Consider the following 27,180-nt stretch of genomic DNA (forward strand, 5'->3'; position numbering starts at 1 on the left):
CAAAAGTTTAGTCCACACACATTAGTGAAATAAGTGACCAATAGGACACTTTTCACAATTTTTGGGTTGTCCCACCTGGGACACACATGTCTTTATTTAAAGATTAGACTCTATACTTCATTACATCATTACTCCCGTTACCATGACACTACACTAAATTAATAACTATGACTATTTGGTAACGCACATGTTACACATGACAGCTAATAATGTACTTGTTCGGCAAAATTATATTACAGATAGGACTGGTTTAATGATTGGCGTTACCATAGCAGGCAGATCACAGGAATGATACCATGTGTGAGAAAGTCCTCACATTTGATTTTTTGAGAACAGCACTGACTTCGGACAATGTACACACTTCTGCATTTTTGCAGATCCATCCCTTCCCTCTTATGCACAATTTATTATTCTATCTACTGTCAAGGTTTGTAGGGGCAGTTTCATGTTATTTATGTCTGCAAAAGGAATGAATGTGTTACAGGGAATGAACTTCTACATATAGATGCATGCATGTGTGTATGCATATATACTTATAATGAACTCGCTGAATTCCACGGGGAGGTCCAATTAGAACCAGCCCATCCAACCCTGTCATGCCTGGATCCATCATTTCATACCCATGGTTCCTCCACCCCACCCGAGTTCAACATACAAGCAAACCATCCATTCTCCAGTTGCCATGATAGCCATGACACACCTCCACACATTGCCCTCTCCCCAGCGTTAGGGACCCTACACGTATGTTGTCCTGACCTATGTATCATCAGGCTCTCCCACCATGTGGTCCTTGAACATACCTGCCCTTGCTTGTGTAATGGTCGGAAGTCCATTCCACCTAGCAATTTTTGGGCAATCCCACCAGGGACTACCCTGTGATTGTTTGTAAAGTAGACTTAGCAGATCAACAATGTTGCTCCCACTGGAAGTGTCCTGCTTGTGGTGTGGGTAGCAGTGATTTCCAAACCCCTGCCCAGCTTGATATGACATAAGCTGACAGCACTAAATAATACTGGGGTTGCTGTTGATTCCGTTATCAATTCTTTTTGTATGCTTTATTGTCACAATGTTCATTCTTCATATATATATATATATATATATATATATACATACATATATATATATATATATATATATATATATGTATATATGTATATATATATATATATATATATATATATATATATATATATCTGTACATACACATGCACATACATCTACATATTTATGTACATTTCCTATGCTGTTGCATGACTGTGCTGGACGATATGTTTGTGATATCAGATTTATGTATATCTGCCATGGCTTAGAGGTAAACCACATTGGCTGTGGTGTGCAGGGTCCTGGGTTTGCCTTTGCAGAGGCCATTTATTTTATTGCTGCCAGAACAAGGGCCATTGGATACAGAGTGATTAAAGTACTTTTAAGCAGTTGTGAGTGGGTGTGTGCATGTTTGCGCTATGGTAGGCTGTGCTAACTTTCAATTACAGTTTGTTAAATTCGGTTAGCTTCCACTATGCGTAATGCGTGTGGGCGCTGCTTACACCCGAGCAAATGCACTTAGACTTGCTTACCAGTACTTATATATGTTTACTACTGCTTATTTGTGCTTACACCTGCTTACTGGTGCCTTATTCATTATGACACTACCACTTTGATTGAATGACATCAGTTAAACATTTCATGCAGTACTCCAGTTCACATTTACATGTTATTATGTAGGTTATACAGCAAAAGGATATATAAATACTTTCACATACATATTCCAGATGGAAAATGATATGTGCTATAGTGGGACTCGAATCGTGCATGCCTGTTCGTTAGGCGGATGCTCTAACCACTAAACTATTGACGTTAACATTGATTCCGCATGTTCTTTTCTATTAGGATGATTTTGATGTGTAAGCTACGCTAAGCATGGGGCAGCGATGCACAAACACGCTGTGCTTCGCTTACACTTTCGATAATGTAGCAATACAAATGTAAAATAGGGACACGGGGGAATCTAATTGTGATAGTTCTAGGGATGAAGTTCAACATTCCACTACGTGCTTGTGTGTTTGCTACTTTGAGTTTATTTCAGTGCTCATGTACACTCTTTTATGCTTAGCATACATTTCAGTATCCACGGACACTGACTTAATTGCTTACTATTAGAGGCTGGCTCTAATAGTAAGCATAGTAGGTTGTGCAACTGTGGGTGCATGTTTACACCTCCGTAAAGCACTTTAACATGCCCCCTGCACTCGGACACATTTCCTGTTCACGTCGAGGGTGCAGCAGCACGCCCTCATAAATATTTATATATATGTAAGGAGGACGCTCGGCACAAGGCTAAAACAGTCCTTGCGCCGAGCATCATGAATCCCGGGGAGTGTTTATACTGCTGGAAAGCTAAATATATTTACTAGCAGATGACTGAATCACATTTCACTGAATTATAATTAATAGAACAAATTTGACAGAAATCACATTTGACTAAAACCTAATTCGATTCAATCATGATTAACTGAAAATTAAAAAATAAAGAAGCAGTGATTCAGTGTGTGTGTGTGTGTGTGTGTGTGTGTGTGTGTGTGTGTGTGTGTGTGTGTGTGTGTGTGTGTGTGTTTGTGTGTGTGTGTTTCTTCTCTCTTCTTAAGTGCTGTGTGACCACAGACTTACCACATTTAAATAAAGGGGTATGGATGTCAAAGTCCCACATGTAGGGGGTGCAGGGGAGTTTCCCCATCTGCTCAGTAGGTATGTTTACTCAAATTAATTCTGTGAAATATGTTTGTGCATCAGCCATGCTTCACTGTGTGTATTTTCTCTCTTTTATCCACTGTTGTGTGACTATTTGAATTATATTTAAATAAGTGGATTACAGTTAGTATCAAAACAAACATAATCACACACACACACGCACACATATATATATTTATATATATGTATATATATATATATATATATATATATATATATATATATATATATATATATACATCTATACATAAAGTCCAGAGAGAACCAAACCATAGTTAAGCATACACAAACTTTTATTTCTCAGCTTTTCTTCAATATAGACTTCTTCAGAAATAAAACAAAACTATTAAAAAGTACAGAGTATTTAAATATACAATACCCAATCAGGAACCATCATTCTTTAATCAATTAAATAAATCAATTATATTTTAAATTATATCCAAACTGCGAAAAATGCACTCACAAGTCACAAAACAAATCCAAAAAGAGCACAGTGGGCTAATGGAGAGGCAAAACCACCAACTTTATAAAGACTTTATATTTGGATTTGATATATTTTAAATTATACTTTAAAAGTATATAAACTGTTACAAAAATATACAAATGAATACATAGAAACTGAAAAGTCACAATAAATATTAATTCATTACATTCAATGTTCTGTCTTTTAAATAGCATTTGATGTTGACAGTTTTGTTTAATCCTAGATATTCATCAGCTGGAAGTAATTTGCCACTTTGTTTCCTTTTTCCTAATCTATCCCTAAAGCCCCCACCCCTTAGATCTTTCTCAGCTTGTTCTAAAAAAATATATATTTTTCACATAGACATGAATGTTCATAAAAAAGCATTATTTGTGTCTTTGCTTTTTATTGATTAATGAATGAAGGTTTTTGATTGGGTGTTGTATATTTAAATACCCTGTGCTTTTTGATAGTTTTATTTTATTTCTGAAGAAGGCTGTATTGACGAAAAATGGAGAAATAAAAGTTTGTGTATGCTTAAATATGGTTTGACTCTCTCCAGTGTTACAATTTTTCTAGTTCTTTTTAGACATTCTTGTTTGTGGTCTGCCATCATTTTTTACTTTTCTGCTTTTCATCTATCTATATATACTTTAGTTAAGTAGTCCATATGTCTCCCTTCAAACCTTGACTGCAAAAGATCAGAAACCGAATAGTGATACATTACTATGTATATGCCAAGAAAGAATCCTTGGTTGCACCCACTACAACCCCCATGCTAATTATATATGCAACGTCGCACAATCCCTGGGGAAAGAAAATATTCCCCTACCCCAGGTATTGTTGATCTCATATACTTGTTAACCACCATCTGTGTCAACCAAATGGTGTCAGTCTCCTGAGTATTGACATTCAGTGTTTCTACAGTATGGCTGACTCCCATTACTGCCTGCTTATTTTTTGGAAAGACACAAAGAAATATCCTGTGTAGCAATAGAAATCTGTTGACTTCTTATAATCATTTGCAGAACGTACCCAAAAGACACAAAGATCTCTAGATCTCTTTATTGATATATATATATATATATATATATATATATATATATATATATATATATATATATATATATATATATTGGTCTACTTCATTTCACCTAACTTCCAATTCACTGACTCCCATTTGACTGAGACCAAATGACTGAAATTTCATTTCACTGACACTTCATTTCACTGACAGTTCATTTGACTGACAAGTATTATTAGCAATAAAATGGAATATGCCCCCTTCCCCACTGTAGTACGACCCTGGAGTTAGAATATATAGTTTCTTTTACTAAGCAATATTAAGCAATATTATATCAAAACTTAACAATATCATATGAAATGAAGTGGGGCTGCCCCACACCCGATGGGGCTGTGCCCCACCCCCAACTATATATTCTAACTCCAGGGTTGCACTACAGTGGGGAAGGGGGCATATTCCATTTTCTTGCTAATAATACTTGTCAGTCAAATGAACTGTCAGTGAAATGAAGTGTCAGTCAAATGAAATTTCAGTGAAATGGGGTCAGTGAAATTAAAGTCAGTGAATTGGAAGTTAGGTGAAATGAAGTAGACCCATATATATATATATATATATATATATATATATATATATATATATATATGTATATATACAGATTTTTGCCATAAAATCGCGATCACACTACAGTGGGGAAAAGGTAAATTATCCAGTCCCAGCTGCTTTGTGATCCCCTCTCAGAAATACCAGTAATTTTGAAACAGTGGATATTTGATCAGCTGTACCCATTGTTTTTCCTTTTTGACTAAAACGCAGTTCATAAAAGTTTGATAACTCATAGATAGCTATATAGGCAGATAGATTTTGTTGGGATTTTAAAACATTATGCCAAAAATACAGGCAATCATGTTACTAAAGCAGAAAAACAATCACACCTATAATGCAATATGATATTTGAAGCACTACTATATAAGAATTGTTATAATATAATAATATGATATTTAAACTAGTATTATATAAAACTGAGAAAACAAATACATGTTACTGTTTACTTATGGAAGAGGGACAATAATGCAACAATTTATGGAATTTAAACTGTATGTGTATAAAGATGATAAAACTAAAGTGTGTTCATGTCTACTAATAGAAACTATTCGTAATTTTGCTAACCTTTCTGAAAAGGAACACAACGCAGATTCAAATGATGCTTGACTAATGAATTAGCAATAGGTAGTTTAAATCTGCAGAGAACATAGTGTTTTACAGATCCTTCTCCATGTAACCATTCTCATCGGTCTTCTCATGAATAGCTGTTTTACAATGCCTCATTAAGCAAACAAAAATCAGCTGTTGCATCAGATATTATCTTTTATAAGATTTAATTAAATCTGTATCTGTTTGTTGCTTATAAGCCAACCCTTTGCAAGTCAGAATCATTTTTCCACTAGCTACCTTGTGCTGCCCTGTTATTTCAATAATTCTTTCATTTGCGATGTGAGTTGCTCGTTATTTTGTGTTTGCAAAGCTTACAACTTTTCATACATCATTGCCATGCACATAATGTCTAAATGAGACTGGCTGACTGACCAGGAGGAATTAAATTCAGATCAGAATCTGAATCTGTCGGATTGAGAAGGATTGTGTCCAAAGTTGTTTGCAGAGCACCTTCATCAGTAATATGCTTGTGTTGTTGGATTGGTCATGCTCAGAATGGTGAACCTAAAAGATCACTGGTATCCTTTCATGGAGGCTAAGCTCAGTAGAATGAGAATGTGAGTGCTATGTTTTCCTCTCTTACTTTCTCAATTTCTTGAGGTTGTGCAATCTAGTACTTCATATTCTGTACTTAAAAATGACCCCTAAAAATGACCCCTTACCAGAATCTCAAGACACTCTGATCATTCAATAAAATGTTAGTGTACACATTAAAAACAAACAACTCAGCTGGGGGAACTCTGTTTGCCAACTCTGTTGGTAAAACATGGAATTCACTTCCTGCTGACCTAACTTCAGAATCCTCTTTAGCCCAATTAAAAAAAAAAATCTTACACAATACTTTAAAACACAATGGCTATGTCCTTCCTTTACCCCTGACTAACTTCTACCACCTTAACTGCATGCTTAATGAGGACTTCCTAGGCTCTTAGTGACAATATCTTAGTTATTGCTTAATAACCAAAGAGCTTTGTGTGACTGTGTGATGCTTAGATCCTTCTAATGAATGAAAATCTGTATGGAGCTTGTATGATTTACATGTATATATGAAATAGTTTTTGTAAAATTTATGGAGCTTTTCTCCCCGGGCCTCCACTGAAAATGGACATGTATCCAGTCAGACTATCGCGGTCAACAAATGTAAAACAAATAAATAAATACATCTATATCTACTTATCTATCAGTCTAGATATGCAAATTATATATGTGTGTGCTATTGTGTGTGTGTGTGCAAACATTTGGGGGTGTAGGTGCAGGCTTGCCTTCACATGAGGGGGATACTAGCACTTAAGAAAAGGAATTTGTAAAGCAAACACAAAAGTCAGTGTTTTAAATGTTACATGCTGTTCTCTTTAACTTCTGCTGCTGCTGTCTTAATGTAAGTTGTGCATGATCAGACAGCATTTAATGAGAAGAATGTGTGTCACAGAGCAACACAGGCAGACTTAAAAGCATTATATAAAACAGATATACAATTTGTCAGTATAAGATACAAAGAAGGATTCTTCATATTGTCTTTGCGGATTCCTTCTGTGTCTTCAGTGAGTTTCCCTTTTGATTAATATATAAAAGAGAAAGGTGCATAGACAAAACAACTAGTGGTGTTTGTTATTTTCCTTTAATCATTTATTTATTTGTTATATTTTATTTACTCTTATACAATGACTCCCAATTAATATTCAAAAATGTGCACGCTGATTGGCCATCCCAACCAGGGTGCCTGGTGTAAATCCCACAATATACTAACGGAAAAAGGTCCGTTCACCTAGACTTCTTTCCATTGGTATATTGTTTAAATTTTATTTTTATTTCTTAAAAAATAAAAATAAAATCTTTAGCCGTGACTCTGGACATACCAGAGAGGCAGTTTGGACAACATGCTAGGGAAATCAGGTAAGTTATTTAAAATTAAACACACATACCTGATATCCCTTGTATTTCTTCCATGCTGTCTCTCTCCTACCACTAAACTGCCCTAAATTTTTTTTTTTTTGTAATTAAAAAAGAAAAAAGAAAACAAAAACATAGCAATGGAGACTTTCTTTTCTCAATTGCTTCTGTTTCAAAGCATTGATGTACTGGGTATGAGTGGGAACACAGTTTCCTATACGCATGCGCAGTACATCAACACAAGGAAGCAGTATACCACCAGCTGCAGAAGAACAGTAATGCTCCATTATACAAAGACATTATTTAATAAAAGTAAGTATTTGTTTCTTAAATAATATCATTGTTCAATAGCAATAACCGACGCCTTGGTTGTGGTACATTGAAATTTACCCACGGTTGGCTTTTTTTAATCAGTCGGTCTTCGCCCTCATGATTAAAGCACACCAACCGTGGGTAAATCTTCAATGTACCACACCACATCATTGGTTATTGCTTAAATAAACCATTGAGCAGGGCTCATGCACAAGGGCATCACGCTAGGTTAGATGCCATACAGCAAGTAAAACAAACACAGTGAAGCACTTTAATAAGAAGATAAATCGATTGTGCTTCTTCAGTAATCAAAATGTGTGTAGTAGAATCTTTCCTCATGACTCAAAGTATTGTGATACCCGAGAACTGTTGCTCCTGCCTGAGTAAATACTACCTACTACTCTGTTGCTATGGTACTCCAGGGATGATTATTCGTAGTTCTGGCTACACCTGATTTCTGATAACACAGAATTAAGGAATATGGGTTCATGATGTTTTCCATGAGTCATCCTGACAGACACTTAGAAGCACATGCAAGAGGGCATTATGGTTACATAGTATGACACTTTAGTCTGAGTCAGTTTTAAGATGGGAGCTAATAATGTTTTATATGTGGATGCAGAATGGGCATTTATGCTTTTTATATTTCCTGTAACTTTCTTTAAGTAAATAAAACTTTATAAAGAGTCACTTTACATTACATGAAATTTGGGAATGTGGTTCAAGGTGAGAATCAACTGCGTGTACAAAGATGGATACAGGTTATTCACCCTTCACAGTTTTCCTGCTTACATGACCTAGCATTCTTAAATGCATTTCTTTTTTTGCTTTTTGTTTTTTTTTTTTCTTTCCTTTTCCTTTGCTAATGGTATCTGCTTGTCCATTATACTGCACTAGTTGTGAATACTACAGGTAAGGTGTTAAAATGAAGTCAGTTTTGCATAGGTTGGTTATTGTTGTTGTTGTGTCTTTCGGCTTTTCCCAGTTAGGGGTCACCACAGCAGAACTCCGGTCCGCTAATGATTGGCAGTAGGTTTTTACGTGTCGAGTTGCCAGCTCTGACGCACAACCTTCAACGAAGGTACACCCATTCATGCATGTCTCCACACAGAAGATGCTCAAGCTGAGAATCGAACAGGACAACGTTTTACTGTGAGGCGACAATGCTACCGCAGCACTACCACCGCTGTGCTATAACATTACAAGGCATAACATGTAACATAGCATAACCAAATGCATCATAGTCTGGCAGTTAAAAGGAAATTATTTGTGTTCTGTTTTATTCAATTGGTGGGGGGGATCTATTATATGCTGTTGCTTGTCAGCCCTCACATTTGCCAAATCCCTTCCACCAGTCCTGTGCCCCAGTGTCATTTGCCACTCTTATTTTTTTAAACTTGTATTTCTAAGTGGTGGTATAACATAGTCCTACTGGAAGTGGGAGAAATAGTGATATTGGCTAGGCATGTTTTATGCTAACTATCCAGACATTTTACCATATATACTTACTTTACAGAAGCCGTTGACCAGATTTTCAATATATGTTGGTTGAAATAGAATAAACCAGTTACACATCATAAAACATTTCTAAAAATGAAACATTCATTCAGAACTGAATTTATATACAATATCTCTATTATCAATCTATCTATCTATACATGTCAACTTGCCCATCAGGAATCTACAACACATCACATGTACTGATTTCTTTTTCTCTGTGAAACTTACAGTTTAATAAGGATCTGGGAATTTGCCCACTGTCCACTGCATGATGATCTCAGAGTTGGTATATATAAATAACAGGGTGTGGGTGGCTGCAAATAATATAATTATGTTGTTGTTTTGTTTTAATTATGGATAGGCATGTGATCCCCCAGTTGCCAAACGATATGGTGCATTTTTAATATATGGGAATATATCCATATATATGTATATATATATATATATATATATATATATATATATATATATATATAGGTTCATAGATTGGTACTGGGCTATCTGCCCAAAGGCATATATTATCCCAGCCACGTTGTGCGGTATTCACCGCCCATTTAATAGTTCCCTAGACCCTTGTACTAGCAGCTAGTACCCTTGGCCCCTATCTAGTAGTGCTGTTGGTGTGATCCCCGGTGTGAAATTTCTGTTACCCATCCACTCATCAAGGTTCCTCTTGAAGAGTGATAGTGAGGGGCTCTGTCTTATGTATATCGGGACTCTGTTCCATAGTAACGGAAGTCTCTGCAAAGGGAATCTATCCCTCCAGCATGTTCTATTATATATATATATATATATATATATATATATATATATATATATAGATATATGGATTTACGTCAGATGATCAATTTTTTTCAGAAATTCGAATTTCATATGGTCAAGACGATATGTTCTACTTTCTGAAAACCTGAAGCATTTATATGGAAATAGTGGTACAGTGGGAATTGGACAGTTTACCCTTTTTCTTCACTGTAGTACGATCTTGAAGTCAGTATATAGATAATTTGCAGAGAGTGTGGGAGGCACAGCCAAATGTAGATTTTGGTTGTTTTATTTTGTTTGAGTTTTCAGAAAGTTGAACATATGGTCTTGACTATATGAAATGAAGATCGAGTTTCTAAAACCTCAATCATCTGACATAAACTCATATATAACAAATATGGACTAAACTCACAATGTGTCTGCTAACCATGAATGTGTTGTATTTAGCATCCTGCTTCAGCTATCCTACCCAGCAGAAATAAAAGTGATACAGTCGGGCACAAAACACCCCTGTGCAGTCTACTTGGTAGGTGTCTGGCTGCATGTTTACCAAAAGACAGTAATACACTTCTTGGCATTTAGTTTCTGGTCATGTTCCTAGCATTACTTATTTTTATGTGTTGGACCTTCTTAGTGAATCTGGGAGTCAGCTGGAGAGTTTATGATACCTCTGAGTTTGCACTCATCCTCAAACTTTGTCAGCCACATCAGAGAAGTAATTGATAAACAAATATAAATATTAGAAAAAGGTAAGAGGGGAGATGGGCATTTCAGATTCAGATCAATGTTTTCAGGGAGACAGATACCTAAGAAGAAACTAGAGATGAGGAAAGAGTCCAACCAGACATTCCTAGACATTGAAAAGGTATATTATAGGGTTGCAAGAAAGCTGATTTGGGCAACCCTACAATGGTTCAAAGTCCCTGAAGCACTGATAAAATTAGTGCAGGATGTGTACAAAGACCCAATGACATGAGTATGAACCAAGTTCAAAGTAAAAGATGGGCTCCCAATGGAAGAGGTTGTTAATCAGGGTTCAGCTCTGAGCCCCCTGGTCTTCATATTGGCGATGGACTATGCGAGTGCAGAGCTTGGGGAGACAAATAACAAATCTGCTATGTGCAAATGATATGGCATTTCAGGCAGACTCTGAACAAGAATATCAACAAGTGACAGGGGAGTAGAATGCACAGCTGAAACCACATGGGATGAAACTGAATACGAACAAGATGATTATCATGGAAGTAAATGGGGAAAATCAGAAGTAGCTAAAAATTGAGATAGAAGGGAAAATGGTAGGACAGGTAAACAGATTCTAGTATCTGGGGGTATGGTGGAGGAGAATGGAAGTCTGAATGAAGAGATTAAAGCTAGAATCAGAGGGACTGTAGCCAGCTGGCACAGAGTGTTAGGGTTAGTGTGTGACATACAAATGCCAAAGAAGATGAAGAGTAAGGTGTTCAAAACAGTGGTTTGACCAGTACTACTGTATAGATTAAAAACCTGGGCAGTGAAGTCAGAACATATGAAGAAGCTACATTTGATGGAAATGAAGTGCATTAGACAGCTGGTAGGATGCATGCTGTGGGACAAACAATGAAATGAGGATATCAGAGCAAAAGCCAAAGCTCCAGTTGTATAGACGATCAAAGAGGACACTTTGTGGTGATTTAGGCATGTATACAGGAAATTAGAGGATAATCTGTTGAGGAAGACCTGGGAGAGACAGGAAGAAGGCAAGAAGAAACAAACTGATTGCATGAGACAAGATCTGTGAGAGTCAGGCATGACCATGAAAGAAGGTAGGGGCGTAGCACAGAATTGAGAAAGATGGTACTAGCAGTTGGTAGCACCCTGATCCCATACAGAAACGGGAAAAAGGGGGTCGATGATGATGGCGGTGTTAAACAGAGAAGTAAATACTAAGAGAAGTGGCCTGAGTACTGATTCGTGAGGGACTTCACTAGTAATGATTTTTTTTTTTTGAGGAGACCACTCTCTCTGCACTAACCGTTTGAGTTCTTTTAGCGAGATAGTGAGTTACATAAGGGATTCAGTTTAGTTTCATTAGCTTGTCTATAACATCAGAACCTGGATTGTGTCAAATTCCAGTGTCAGTTTAATGTAAGCAGTGTACAAATTTGCTTTTATGTAATGCATCGGTGACTTAGAAGTTGACTACATTTAGGAAGCTATGATCATTAAAATTGTTTGCCTGTGTGGACATTTGGGTTGTGACACTGATGCATTGGTTGTAGTGCAGAATGAGCAAGCAATAATTAGTAACAGATTAAGCTAAGTAAAATGTGGATTGTGAACAATAATCGTTGAGAAGAACAGAGGAAGAGAGTGAAGATACTCTAATAACAAACATGAATTCTGCTTGTTGCCAGGCAGAATGTGCATTGTATAATACATGGATATGGGAACTGTTACTGGTAGCACTGACCGGTATTTGTGGAAGTATGAAACAGCCCTGTTAATTTCCGGTATAGAGACGATAGCAACACAATGACACTGTATGGAACATAACATTCTAGCTGATTTCAGATGGGAGAGGTTTGCCAGATATTTGATGTTGTATTGCAAGTTCCCCTCACTGATCCTCAAAATGCATTTAACTTAGAAAAAGACATATAGAGTAAAAAGAAATTTTGCAGATGGCTTTGTCTCCAAAACCTCCAGTTGGAAGGACTTGCTTCCCACTCTCCCTATAATTAATATAAACTCTATGTCCAAGTCTCACTTCTTTGGGGTAAAGGGATATATCTTGATGTCATGAATCCCGGTGAGATGAATGCATCTTGCGTGACCTCTGCTACAAGAAGGGTGGTGAAACATTTATATGCCATTTTTTATATACTCCACTGGGACAACTAGCAGCCAATATGGCATCTAGTTTCACTTCATATACTATTAGTGGAACAGTGATGGTTTGGATGTCCATGAACTGGAAATTGCCATAGTAATTGTTACACCTGCTGCAAACATGGAGTAAGGAGCTAGAAAGAGAGAGAGAGAGAGAGAGAGAGACCTAAGAAATTAATGAATCCTATGCTTACTGTACTCATAATATATTATTTATGTTTCTGAAAGATACCATACATCACAAATACAGCTAATAATTATCTATCCATATGTAATCACTCTAAGATATGGATGTACGTAGTCAGTACAGCAGCTGCTTTTTGACGATCACTGCGCACTAAAAGTAATCACTTTGAATGAGAACCCAAGGGCACCAGAGCAGAGATGTGATGTAATACCTTTAACTGAACCAACACATGTTTTGCAGTTACTCAACCTGTTTGACCAGATCAAACACTTCCTCAGAAGTTTTAGCATTACTAATGTTATATGCAGTTTTGAAATATCCATTTTTGTGGCTAGAAAGGGAAGCTCATCATTTGTTTCTTACTGGCTAAAATGATACACTTGAAAATGCAGCATGGAGAGAAAGTCTGCAGCTTGGATGCAACTAAACCTCAAAGACAGACATATTGTATCTTTTTTGGTGCAATTGCCTTTGCTTTTATTCCATCACTCTGATATCTCAGCCTTTTGTCTTTTCAACAATTTGACAAAACTGTTAAAACTATCATTTTTATATGGCCAACTAATTCTCAATTAAAACATGCACCGATAAAGCCCTTCGACTTCATTTCAAAAAGTAATTCTCTTTTTAACACACCTGTGTACAGCATAATCAGATTCATTATATGTAAAGCATCCTTACTTCTGTAATAGGGCTTGACATTCACTTTTCCTACCTTAGTGAACAGGTGACCTGTTTCAGTGCAAGAGAAGTTAATTTTTCAAATGGACCGCCATGTGTACCATTGATATCTGTCACCAATGTATAGTCTCATTTCTGTGTTTGATTTCTCTATGGTGCTCCTCAAGTTTAAATTCAGTTCCTTTTTTAGATTCTTCTTTACAACACTTCTTACAGCTACATTTCACAAAATGTATTGCACTTGCAATTTTAAATTAGAAAGAGTTCTGTTCTACATAGCACTCCTTAAGTTTACCATCTGATATAAATCTGTAATGGTTGTCTAATCACAGAAAACAGAAAGCTGCTGAAACACAGATGGGAAATAAAACATTTCATTAAGCCAACATAACTTTTGAAATTTCTTGAGTTACCGGGTTAACATAAGCCCTCAAAAGGAGTTATTACATTACTGAAGTTTGATACAGTCCTTGAATTTCCACTTGTGCTTAGAAAGGAAAACACCTATTTTTTCTGTTGGCTGACACGTATGTCTGTTTTTGAGCTGTGGTTGTTATACTAAGCATCCAAACTGTACATCTTTTCTGTAGAGTGGATTTTTCAAGCGTTTTTTTTATCCGATAAAGAAGAAATGATGGCCCAATAAAGCCATTACATCTCATATATGTTCCAATATCTTTGTGTTTCTGTGTTTGGGCCAATGTAGCCTTACTTATTTTTCTGTCACTTTGAATTAGGTCACTGTAATAGATATTCCTCGTTCTACATAGTATAATGGTTCAGAGTTTATTATATTCAACAAATATGTCTTCAGGAGAATGCATGTTTTGTATTATACATCAGACCCATTTTCACATTTGAGTATAATTTGAGCTGCAGATATTCCTGCTCGTGACAAGGAAGTAAGTGTCTTGTTGCTCAGACAAAGCCAGGGTATGCTAGGTTACAGACAGTGAAGAAAATGCTTGTAAATATGTGAGACTTATTGTGTGAAATTATCCATATTTCTTGACAATCATCAGTACATGTGTTAAACAGGTCTTTGCAGATGCATAAACATTTTATGTAATAGTTACCATATTAGTATTGAATACGTTTAGTGGTAAACAGGTCTTTGCAGATGCATAAACATTTTATGTAATAGTTACCATATTAGTATTGAATACGTTTAGTGGTAAACAGGTCTTTGCAGATGCATAAACATTTTATGTAATAGTTACCATATTAGTATTGAATACGTTTAGTGGTAAACAGGTCTTTGCAGATGCATAAACATTTTATGTAATAGTTACCATATTAGTATTGAATACGTTTAGTGGTAAACAGGTCTTTGCAGATGCATAAACATTTTATGTAATAGTTACCATATTAGTATTGAATACGTTTAGTGGTAAACAGGTCTTTGCAGATGCATAAACATTTTATGTAATAGTTACCATATTAGTATTGAATACGTTTACCTGCATGTATGGCTTATTTATTTCCCAAGATTATCTCAAATACATACAATTACTAGTCACTTTTCTACTTGTTCTGATAGTTACAATCACTTGGCATATCATCAAGAGGTTTATGGCCATCTGCTTGAAGCATTTATCTGTATGTACATATTTTTCTCAGCTCTGTACAGTACTTTATTTTCAATGCTGTAACTATTGTTTGCATAAAATTATTATCTATGTGAAGATTTTCATCCAGGCTGTATCTGCAAAAGGTCATTTATGATCATTATACTATTCTGGTAAACAAACATATATAAAAAAAATACAATTAGAAGGATTAGTTCATGCATCTTGAGTTATATTTATGCATTATTTCCTTTCATTTGTTAACCATGGTAGTCCAGATGAGATAAATCCTGCTCCTGTTTTCAGCTGAGGTCTAATGAAAAAATCTTCAAGAGTAATAAAAGTTCACACACTGCATGGGTAACACATCAGAAGTCATGCAACACAAGAAGAGATATTTACAATTGTAAATGATATATGTGCACGTAGCAGCTTTCTGATGTGACAAAACAAAGTAATATACTTATCAATATGAACAGATTGTATGAATCACATAAAATTATGACATCTAATAGAAGTACTGCTTTATTTAACTGGAGAGTACGTTTTTGAATTTCAGATCTGTAACTGCAGTATTAAAGAGAGACGGATAGATTTTGTTGAAGAGTAACCCTCTGAATCCTATTCTGTTAAACAAGTTTGCACAAGCTACTCTTTCCTCATGATTTAGTGACCTCAGAGATGATCATAATTACAGGATGGTATGATGTTCTCCCCCTGCATTAGTCGGGAGGACTTAATGTGTGATGCAGGTTTGTGGTATTGATCTTTTGAAAAATCTGGATCACACTGTCAATCTTCAAACTGCCTTTCTTCAGAAAGTCAACCTATATTTATAAAAGGTGATCTGCTATTTGAAATACATCTCAGCCTTTTGATATGTTGTTAATAAAGTGGGAAAGACATTTGTTGTTTACTTGAATATGGTAGCAGTATTATATGGAGCTTTGTATTAGGAACATAGGTTACAAGCTCAGTACCAGCAGAATTAAGGACATTACACATTTTGTTTGCTGACACCATCACTGACACTTTGACACTAATGGATGAAGCAGTGACCTTTTTTTCCAGGTGCCACTGTACTTTGGTGGTTGCTTCATGAGGTATAAAAATGTGAAAAGACCCAATTAGTTGGAAGTTGCATTACAGAATGCCATAGCTATATTCAATATAAGGACAAGAAGGCACAGAAAAGTGCAAGAAGCAACTGTATATAATGGAGAACTATACTAATAGCCCTAATGCATTAATGGCATTTAAGTTTCTAAAACTATCAGATTTAATTACCAAACAGGAGCTATACACCCCTGATAGTGACAAGGGCCACACAGGTCCATGAGTGGTTACTAGGTATGCAGTCCAGCAGACCATGAAGAAGCCTAGCATCAGTTCCAAATTCCCACAACATACTACCTGGTTAAGTAACTTGTTCAAGATCACAAAGTAGACAAACAAAAATGGAAAGATTCAAACAATGTACCCTTGGCAAAGGAAGCAGATTATTAAGAAGTCAGATATTTAGTCATCTGTGCTCCCTGACATGATGCTTGAGTATCGTTTATAACTGCATTGCTGGAAGAAGATAAATAATCACTTTAACAATTCCATAAAGCTTGTTATTAATAAACATATTCTGGAATATTTTCTGCATGTTTAGAAACTGTGTATTCATTAAGATACACACAAGATGAAAACAGTTCCTAGAATGGCAACATGGAAAATATAAGGACAATAGAAAATTGTCACGGTCCTAATAAATCAGCACAGACAAATAAAGATATTTGATGACCTTTATTGTAATGAAAATGAATAACAAACATCAAAATTTTATTGAGCCACACAAATTCAACATTGCAGCAAATAGGATAGTAAACATAAGGGCAGAGCACCCGCTCACCCTTGGATAAGCAGCATCCCCCACTTATCAAAATAATCACGAAGGCAGCGTCCCCACTCACCTTAATATCATCAGTTCCATACTTCCATTCCAAGTCATCCACCATCAATTCCAAATATCCTACTGAGGGGGACAGAGGAGGGTCAAGCCTGACCCTCTGCTCCGCCCCTCAAGCCACACCAAATGGATGGGCCGGGCATGCAACAAGACCACACCACATGTGCCTACTCATACCAGTTTCCCCTACAAACTCCCCTAAGACCCATCCCTGCGCCTTACCTCACTTCCTCTCCAACTCCCAACTTAATTAACTCTTTACTACCCACTCCCTACCATCACTACCTAACATACACATCTTCCTACATCCAGCCCCCCCCCCCCTCCACTCTATTCATACCAAGGTCATCCCATGACAAATTTGTCTGTTCCAAACTTCACTTATTATGAGGAATTGAAGGAGTATCAGTTTGTGGACTTGCTCATGTTCTAAACCTGACTAATACATTCTATTATTGTCAAGGAATTACTCCATTGCTTCTCAAGCACCTTTGAGACTTATAGACTTCAATTTATTTAAAACTGTTGATTATTAATGTACCTTTTGCTATTCTGAAATACTTCATAAATATTGTTTTTGTGCCTTATTTTTGTATGCCTATTCTATCTTTATGTAGTAAATTATGTATTTGTTTCCACCTTGGAGCTTTTCTCCCCAGGCCTCCGCTGAAAATGGGCATATACCCAGTTGACTATCACGGTCAACAAATGTAAAATAAATAAATAAATAAATACATAAATATTAATTTCTAATACAAAAAGTTAAGGGTTTCTTGATAATGCCTTCCAGAAAAGACAGCGTTCATAAGGAAGGTATATGGCTAGAACTGGGTAGTTTAAGCTGAGGACTAGTACAGCTAGCATTCTTTAATGCAGTAGAAGTATTAACATGGAACTGTCTGCCAGCACATTTAATGTATACATGTAATTATATATGCATATGATTTACATTAAATGTATAACACATTTTAATGTATGCAGTCTGTGGTACAGTATAAAATGAATGGGACAAGAATGGAAAAAAAATTCAGACAGTATGACAAATGATGCTAAACTAGAAAGATTAGGAAGATCTTTAAATTTAAACAGCAAACTTAAGATGGGAAGAGGTGGATATGTCTAGATGTTAATAAGCACAGCTTTTATGTATTATTATGTTACTAGTATTTTTATTCTAATTAGAGAAGATATATTATGATAATGTCAAAACAGATGCAATGACTCTGAACTTTCTGCTCAAGTTTTGTATGTTGTTTTATCTTAAGAAGAACTTTCATTATTCAAGCTATCTGTCTTTGTATTGCTTTGGTTATTAGAAGAGTGTAATATATATAATTTTGCTCCATTTTCTGCAGGATTATACTCTTACAATGTATTTCCAGCAAGCATGGAGAGATAAACGATTGTCCTATACTGAAATTCCTCTCAACTTAACACTGGATAACCGAGTAGCAGACCAGTTATGGGTCCCAGACACTTATTTTCTCAATGACAAGAAATCATTTGTCCATGGTGTAACAGTGAAAAATCGAATGATTCGCTTACATCCAGATGGAACAGTTCTGTATGGTTTGCGGTAAGAAATTGTTTACTTCAATCTGCAATTCATTTCTGAAAGGCTGAAACTTTATATGTGCTGACATTAGCATCTAAAAAAATGTAGTATAAAACATTAGTTTTATTAATTAGCTGTTAATGCCTGTGTACTAATTCCTATAGCTTAGGTATGCATTTCCAAAATATTTATCAAAATGAAAACAATGAAGTAAAACAGTGAAGAGTGGAGAAACTGTGTGCCATGCATGAGACTGGAAATACGAACACATCCTCTTTGGGTTTGACTTGCATGTGAAAGAAGAAGCAAGAAATGTGAGAATATATCCTGAAGAATAACAGAAATGGGAAAGGAATTGTTGATGTCGAACATTAATATTACACACACACACACACACACACACACACACACACACACACACACACACACACACACACACACACACACACACACACACACACTCTTGCCCCTTAATTTGTTATCAACATTTTCCTCAAACATATGATTTAGAACCTTAAATGTCTGATATTTCTTTTTTTTCTTTTTGCTTTAAAATCTGTGGCGTACTTATTTATCTAATAATAATTTTCCATTTTCAAATGTTGGACCAATTATTGTTTACTAATGTTATTGGAAGCTGACAACTGGTACACCCTGGTTAGGAAACACAACTATATAGAATGAATAAATATAGCTCATATATAACTCTACCACTTTTGGCATCAGTTCTGCCTTAAGGTCACGTCAGTCCTTATGACTTGTAGGTGTAGCTCAGGCGCATCATACTAAAGATTATTCAGGAAAGGCATAGCCTTCATCCAGGTGATATCATGATGAAGGACAGAAAGATCAACTCATATCTTGAAGGTGACAGATTTGTGGAAAGAAATTCAGTTCTTAATCCTTTTAACAACTGTACTGAGGCGTCTGAATTGTAGGAGTGCAGAAACAAATAAAAATGATAAAAAACTGTTATGGAACTCTAATGACATCATTGGATTCAGTTGCTCAGTAATGTCATTTTTCTCCCGACATTATTTTCATTAATTCTTATTGTCTCTAAAACTCACAGCATTTTTTGACCACCTTGCTTTACTGCCCTCTGTTTTTCAATGAAATGCATATTTGAATTTTGCTGGTTCAGTTCTATAGTGTAATTGTAAGACAGTATCTTTCTATGTTCTCTGAATATGGTGGTTACATGTGCATACAGATTGTGTGCTGCTTATGCTCTTTTTATGCTATTTTATTTCATTAGATTCCCACCTAAATAGTTTAATTTTCTGTATTAGAAATGAAGCCATAATTCTCATGTCACAGAGTTTTTCTCCCGATGCCTCCTGTGAAGACAGACTGCCTAGCTCACCTCTAATATGGAACTAATGAGAGTAATACTATACATAAGTTGTTGTGTCTTTTCCCGGTTAGGGATCACCACAGCAGAACTCCACTCCGCTAATGATTGGCAGTTGATTTTTACGTGCTGAGTTGCCAGCCCTAATGCACAACTTTCAACAAAGGTACGCCCATTCACACATGTCTCCACACAGAAGATGCTCTAGCTGAGAGTCGAACCTGTCAGCGTCTTACTGTGAAGCGACAATGCTGCCGCAGCACCACCACCACGAATACTATACATAAGTAAATTTTAATAATTCTAAAAGCATAGTAAACATATACAGTTTCACTTAATAGCAGTCTTTAAAGTCTGTTTGGAGTGTAAAGCCATGTTCTGGCTGGGAGGAGAAAGGGAACATCAGGAAAGTAAACAGTAATCAAAGGAAAACTACTGACATCTTCAAGAGAGTGAAGACATCACAATATGAAAACTATAACTCAATTGTCCAGATTTCTGCCTCATATGTTTGGTCCGTTCTTTGTAAAAATAGTGTTTTCCTTACAAATCAGTGAGTAATTAAGTCACTAAAAAATGACAAGACAGTTGAGTTTCAGACTTCATGTCATTTAGAAAATGCATGATAATGCAACACCTTTCATTCAAGCAACTTCTTATTTGCAAGAGCAATTTTTAACATGTCTCTTTTTTATTTGGCCTTTGTCCCCAATTATTTTAGGCTTTGTCCAGATTTCTTTTGCTAAGAGGTTGAGAGGTATGATGAAAACAGAACTCGCAATGTTTGTCGCATATTGAAATATATGATAAAATAAATAGAGACTATGATATGGCATCAGTCCAGTGCTGGGGAGGTATATGTTGTTTAAAAAGGAAGTAAACAAGGATGATGAAGGGACAAGTGACATCAGAAGGCAGACTGACTCAGGAATGTCCAGCAGAAGTGAAATTTTACATAGTGGGTAGTAGGACCATGGATTTCTTACATGTGATCAACAACCAGTTAATTTGGTCCAGAGAGTCTGACTACAATATATCATAATGATATTCGATTGCGAGGCTTAGCATACAGTGTCAGGCATCGTGAGATCGTCTTGTTCAACAACACTGCTGTGTACTTTGTCTGAGGGCTTGCACCCTTCTCCATAGCTTTATAACTCTGGATTTGTGAATACTTAAGGTCAGTGGATCTGTGGGGAGCTCCCCATGCTTATTATTGTCTGCATGTGGGGGCATAGGTAGTTTTTGAATGATTGTGTCTCATTTGTTCACTTGGCAGGAGAAGGGGATGGAAGTATAGGATCAGTTGTGCTGGAAGCAGGTGCTGTGCATTTGCTGACTTGTATGATAGTTGGTATTGTTTTGTCAGCATCTTCAATTTTTTTTTTTCTTTTTTCAGGATGCATCAGTGTTAAGATTTATATATCTTTAAGCCTGGGCCCCTTCCTTAGATGCTTGCTTAATTGAGCTTATACTGTTTTTTTTTTTTTACTCTTTATATTTTTGTGACTTGCAGATGTATACTACAACAGAAAGTTAAAACCTTTGCAGACAACACGATGTAAACAAGTGTAATCGAGCATGAACTTTGCTTTTCTGTGCTCTCCCATTGAATTTCTTGATTTTGATTTCTTAGCCATAATAGAGCATAGTTATGTCCACACACCTGATCATAATCCTGTATGATAAACTCCTAACAGACGCAGTATATTTAAACCTGAACAGCGAACTGCTAACATGGATGAATCTTCCATTAAAATTCATACAACATTTAACACTGTGATAGTGTAAAGACATTTATGTGTTTTGTGACGATGAATTATCAAAGCATATACCACCAAATCCATTCCAGTAAAATCATTTTCCACAATACCTCAAAGGGTCGGTAAGGGGGATGTTACTTTTCCTTTCCTTTTTAAATGCAAAGACAAACATTAGGACATTATAAGTGCTTTACAAAGTAGATGAGTCATATGGTGGCTTTCTATCACTTCTAGCAGCAATGAACTGCAAGACAGCCAGTCTTGTATTGTTCACCAGATTTACCTAATACCACAAGAAATCAGCTGTGCAGAAATAATATTATTATTTCCAAACAGCTTACCAATGTACATGTGGTGAAGCATTTCAGTATAGCCAAAATTATCCCTACTGATGAGTGTCAGTAATTAGGGATACTTAGGACTCCATCTGAACAACGCAGTAACATTTGTACAACACAATGGCAAAATAATATCTAGAACAAATAAGTAGCTGTACAGTGATTTTAAAATTTCAAAGATATTTTGGTATTGAAATCAGACAATTATTCAAAGATGCTGTTGTTTCTGAAGATGGAATACAAACTTTGTCATCCCACATACCATTGTCCACCCGTTATTGAATCCTAAAAAAAAAGATTAATGGTACTTGCAATATCATGAAAAAAAAACTGTTGTCTCTTAGTCAAAATAAACTGCTTTTCTGTTAATGAGCTCTGTTACTTACAGCTTTGCACAATATGGCTGCTAACCTACATATAAAGGAAAGCAATTACTTATTACAGTCTGCACAAGCCTGTAGTATTAGGTAATGGATACCTGATATTAATACTCGTAAGGGAGACAGCCTTCACAGGAGTAGCAGTAGTTTAGATAAAACTTTCAGATGAAGTAAGAAGTGTATTGATTATATAAATTTTCATATTTCCATTAATGACTCATAAAAATTTTAAAAAAGCAAACTTTTCTTAAAACCATATGTAGGGCTTTAGCAATGCAGCTTATGAATGCTTAATTTTGCACAAATATTTAATAAATTATAGATCCCTAAATTGTCTTCCTTTAAATACTTTCCAAGACAATACCTAAGTAAATCGTGGCTATGCTCATGCTCTAATCCTAGCTAAACTCACTTTTTCTAGCCTCTCCATCCTCTTTCTATCATTTCCTCCTTGTACTTCAGTGCATCATTTACCCACTTTTCTCGTTTTTCAGTTCTCCTAATATATGCACTGTGGAGGTAATCCTACTCTTAAACCCCTTCTTCCTCCTCAAATTAATTTTACCTGCTGCTCATAATTCTAATGTTGGTCCCTTTCTATCACACTTGGTCTCCTAATACTCCATAATTCCCCAACCCCTTTATACTTCATTCTTTTTTCATCTAATCTCCTTCTTGTTATCAGTATATCCATCTCTTTTTCGCCTATCTAACATTTGCATTTTCCCAATTTTTTATGTTATATGTCTTAGTATAGAAATTCTGCTTGTGAATCATATGTACCCTATGATAACAAGTAGAACAAAGCTACTAAGGTGTATGCATATATTATACCTAAGTAACACTGCCATTGCCATTTTCAGACTGTTATATACTGAGATATCATGTTACAAGACTACATATTCCATAATGCACTGCATTTAAGTTAGAATCAGTCAGCTGTCAGATGCTTAAGTGTTAATGTTGAGTTTCTATATTCTTACAAATAAAAGTTACCTGCTTGTTTAAACAGATGATGCATCCTCACATTTATAAAAATGCTTGCGAGGATATATAGTTGTCATAAGTGTTTACTTTGGTGTAGTGTCAGAAAGAATATCTTCTAGATAAATGAAAACTGTGCACTATGACACACCTCTCTGACTGAATTTCCAAAGCTCAGTGTGCAGTGTATTGCCTACAAGGAACAGTTTTGCCTCAAAAAAAAAAAATCACATTTCACCAAACCGAAACAATTATATGTTTAACACACATGAAATTTTTGGCTGCTCAAAACCCTTTGTATAAGTTGCCTGGAGACAGATGTTAGCATGGTTTTGTAAAACAACCAAATTACATAATGAAACTAATGAAACCCACGTCAATGAAGGTGAGGTCATATATATATATATATATATATATATATATATATATATATATATAGATATATAGATATATATCTATATATATATATATATATATATATATATATATATATATATAGATATACACACACACACACACACACACACACACACACACACACACACACACACACACACACACATACACACACACACGGGTCTACTTGGGTTCACTGAAAACTCATTTCACTGAATTTTAATCCTCAAAAAATCGCTGAAAACTCATTTCACTTAATCACATTTCACTGAATGTAAGTACTGTTAGGCACATAAAACGTATATACCCTTTTCCCCACTGTAGTGCGATCCTGGCGTTAGTATATATAGCTGGGGGGGTTGGGGGCACAGCCCCCCACATTGGGGGGTGTGGGGGGCTACTTGGATTTTATATTTATGAATCTCATTTCTCTTAAAGCTAACGATATAAAACCAAAAGTAGGGGGGGGGGCTACACATTCCACACCCCCTTAACTATACATACTAACTCCAGGATATATATATATATAGATATACATATATATATATATATATATATATATATATATATGGGTCTACTTCTATTCGCTGACATCCCATTTCACTGAAACCCATTTCGCTGACAGCTCATTTCATAGACAAACCTTCAAGGTGGGGGGCTTCGCCCCCCACACCGCCCCAATGTAGGGGGCTGTGCCCCCCACACACCCCCAACTATATATTACAACTCCACAGTCGCACAACAGTGGGAAGGGGGGCAAATCCCATGTTTTTGCCCTGATTACTTTTGTCTATGAAATGAGCTGTCAACGAAATGGGTTTCAATGAAATGGGATGTCAGCGAATAGAAATAGTCCCATATATGTATATATATATATATATATATATATATATATATATATATATATATAGATAGATATATATATATATATATATATATATATATATATATATATATATATATATAGATATATATATATAGATAGATATATATATATATAGATATATAGATATAGATATATATATATATATATATATATATATATATATATATATATATATATATAATTTATTTTCATTCCCAGATGGCCAATATGTTATATATGAGGCAGTAATTAGTAAATTCAATTAACATTTTGGTGCATGAGGAAATATAAAATCTGGTAAGTCATGTATCCACGTGTGTAAATGGGAAGCGTGACTATGTTGAAACTTTTGTGATATGTAAAGCTAACCATAGGTGAAATGGCAGCCTAAGAGAAGGGCAACATTGTACTCTTACTGTTGCTGAATGACTCCAGACAGGCATCTCCAGGTGCTTCTATTCACCCTGATTCCACCACTATAGCCTCTTCACATCATCCAGATTACTTTACTCAATATTTTCTAACATTTTATTGTACTCCAGCTTTTTCCCTAATCGTTTTAACATACACTAACTGGGCAAGTCAACACTGTTACAATTGTGAAGGAAAAAATAAATTAAGTCAAGGATATGAGGGACTGCTTTGCCATCAGAAGCCACAGACATCCTATGTGATTCAAGATACATTTTAAAGTATTTTTTTTTGCACAATCCTTTGATTTAATTATAGCCTGAACAAAATCGGGTTTATATCATTCTGTTGAATGGGTATTCAGCAAATACCCATTCGTCAAACTCCTGATTATCGAAGAAGCGTTTCAGTGAATGGTGGCTTTTAACTAAGGCAAACCCATGGTTGCCCTCTGTCTGGATTTTGCCCTTTTGTCCACTGTAGTGTGATCTCAGATTTTGGTATTTTTAGTTAGCTGGGTGTGGGGGTGTAGCCCCCACCTTAGCAGGTTGTAATTTTTTTTTTTTTTTTTTGCAGTTACTCTGTTGGCCAACCACTTGTGTGCTCTAGTTAAAAATTGACGTTCACTGAAATGTGGCTTTGATAATTAGGTATTCGATGAATGGGTAATCGCTGAATTCTCATTTGACGAAATGTCATAGGCCCAACAAAATCATGACTACTCCTTAACTTTCTCACAAAAAAAGACTGGGATGAAGAGACAAGTGGCCACAGACATATTTAAAAGTGACTGCTGTCAGACATATATATGGTATGCCTCCTCATCTCTATCGCCCCCCAAGGACATCCAACTCCCTTGCACCACACTGATGACAAATTGGTGTAAAACTGAAAGAACAAATTAAACACAGTAGCATATTTCAAGATGCTGCAGTCTAATGTACATAACAGATGCACCCTCAAAATAACCACCTGTATATGAGTCTGTTTGATTGTGAAAATATAATGCTCACAGTAATGCATTTCAACTCATTGCTAACTACATTGCTACATTGCTACACTGCTACATTGCTAACTCATTGCTATCTACGGTGCTACTTTAACCTATTAGACTTAGTACATTGTTAAATATGTCTATTATGATCTGCCTAGACACTGATTCCTATTCTTTGTGATTCGTTACTCTTCCCTGGATATTTATCTATGTACCTACTTACTGTACCATTTCAGGTACCAACTCTCTGTCTTCTGATAATCCTTCCATCTCTCTCTGACTAATATCCTCTACTCTCTCCCAGTTTGTCTCCATTTCTTCTAGAACTGTACTATTCACTTTCTGCTCACACTATGTCTATTTTTTCTCTTAGCAGTTTGCTCGGGCCATCCACAAGCCTTGGGATCGCGGCCTCCCCACACCTTCGGTTCTGAAGCAAAGTTTTAGCAAAAGCTCAAATCGGCCCTGGGAAATCACTTTTTTTATACACAAGCCTTCCTTTACAATTAATCATTAGGTGAATGTCATTGAACAGTTTTTTACAATTATCTCTTACTTTATGACTATCATTGTGAGGTGAGCACAGCTCCATTGAGCTCCATTTTGCTTCCAACTTGGAGAGCTTTAATCAAGTTGGCCACTAGGTAGCAACATACTTTACTAATTGTATAAGACCCTTATGCCATCTGTATGCAAACAGGTGAGCTTCAGAGTCTAAGATTAAAACTATTCCAAAACAAAACTTTATTTCAATCTCAATTCCCTAATCTTGACTCATCCTTAAAGAACTTGCTAGCAACATTTGTTTTCTGTAAGATTAAAAGCTCTAACATAGTATATTGTCTTACTTAAATTTCCTAGCTCCTGATTGTTTTTTTTTTCTTTTTTTTTTTTTGGATTCCCTCCTGCTGGGACTTGCTATGCCTGCTCCATTCCCCCTTCAGGCTCACTCTGCTCCACTACCCTGCCTCCAT

General features: G+C 35.9%; 1 protein-coding gene across 1 annotated transcript in view; it reads left to right on the forward strand.

Moving 5' to 3' along the window:
- Positions 1–27,180, forward strand: part of GABRB2 (gamma-aminobutyric acid type A receptor subunit beta2) — a 1,614,606-nt gene that overhangs the window by 682,912 nt on the left and 904,514 nt on the right. The window contains exon 4 of the mRNA XM_044069527.1: positions 18,522–18,742. Coding sequence (XP_043925462.1) covers positions 18,522–18,742 — 221 coding nt within the window. The remainder of the gene's footprint in view (positions 1–18,521; positions 18,743–27,180) is intronic.

Source organism: Protopterus annectens, chromosome 4.part0 (assembly GCF_019279795.1).
Source record: "Protopterus annectens isolate FY-2018-M chromosome 4.part0, PAN1.0, whole genome shotgun sequence".
NCBI lineage: Eukaryota > Metazoa > Chordata > Ceratodontiformes > Protopteridae > Protopterus > Protopterus annectens.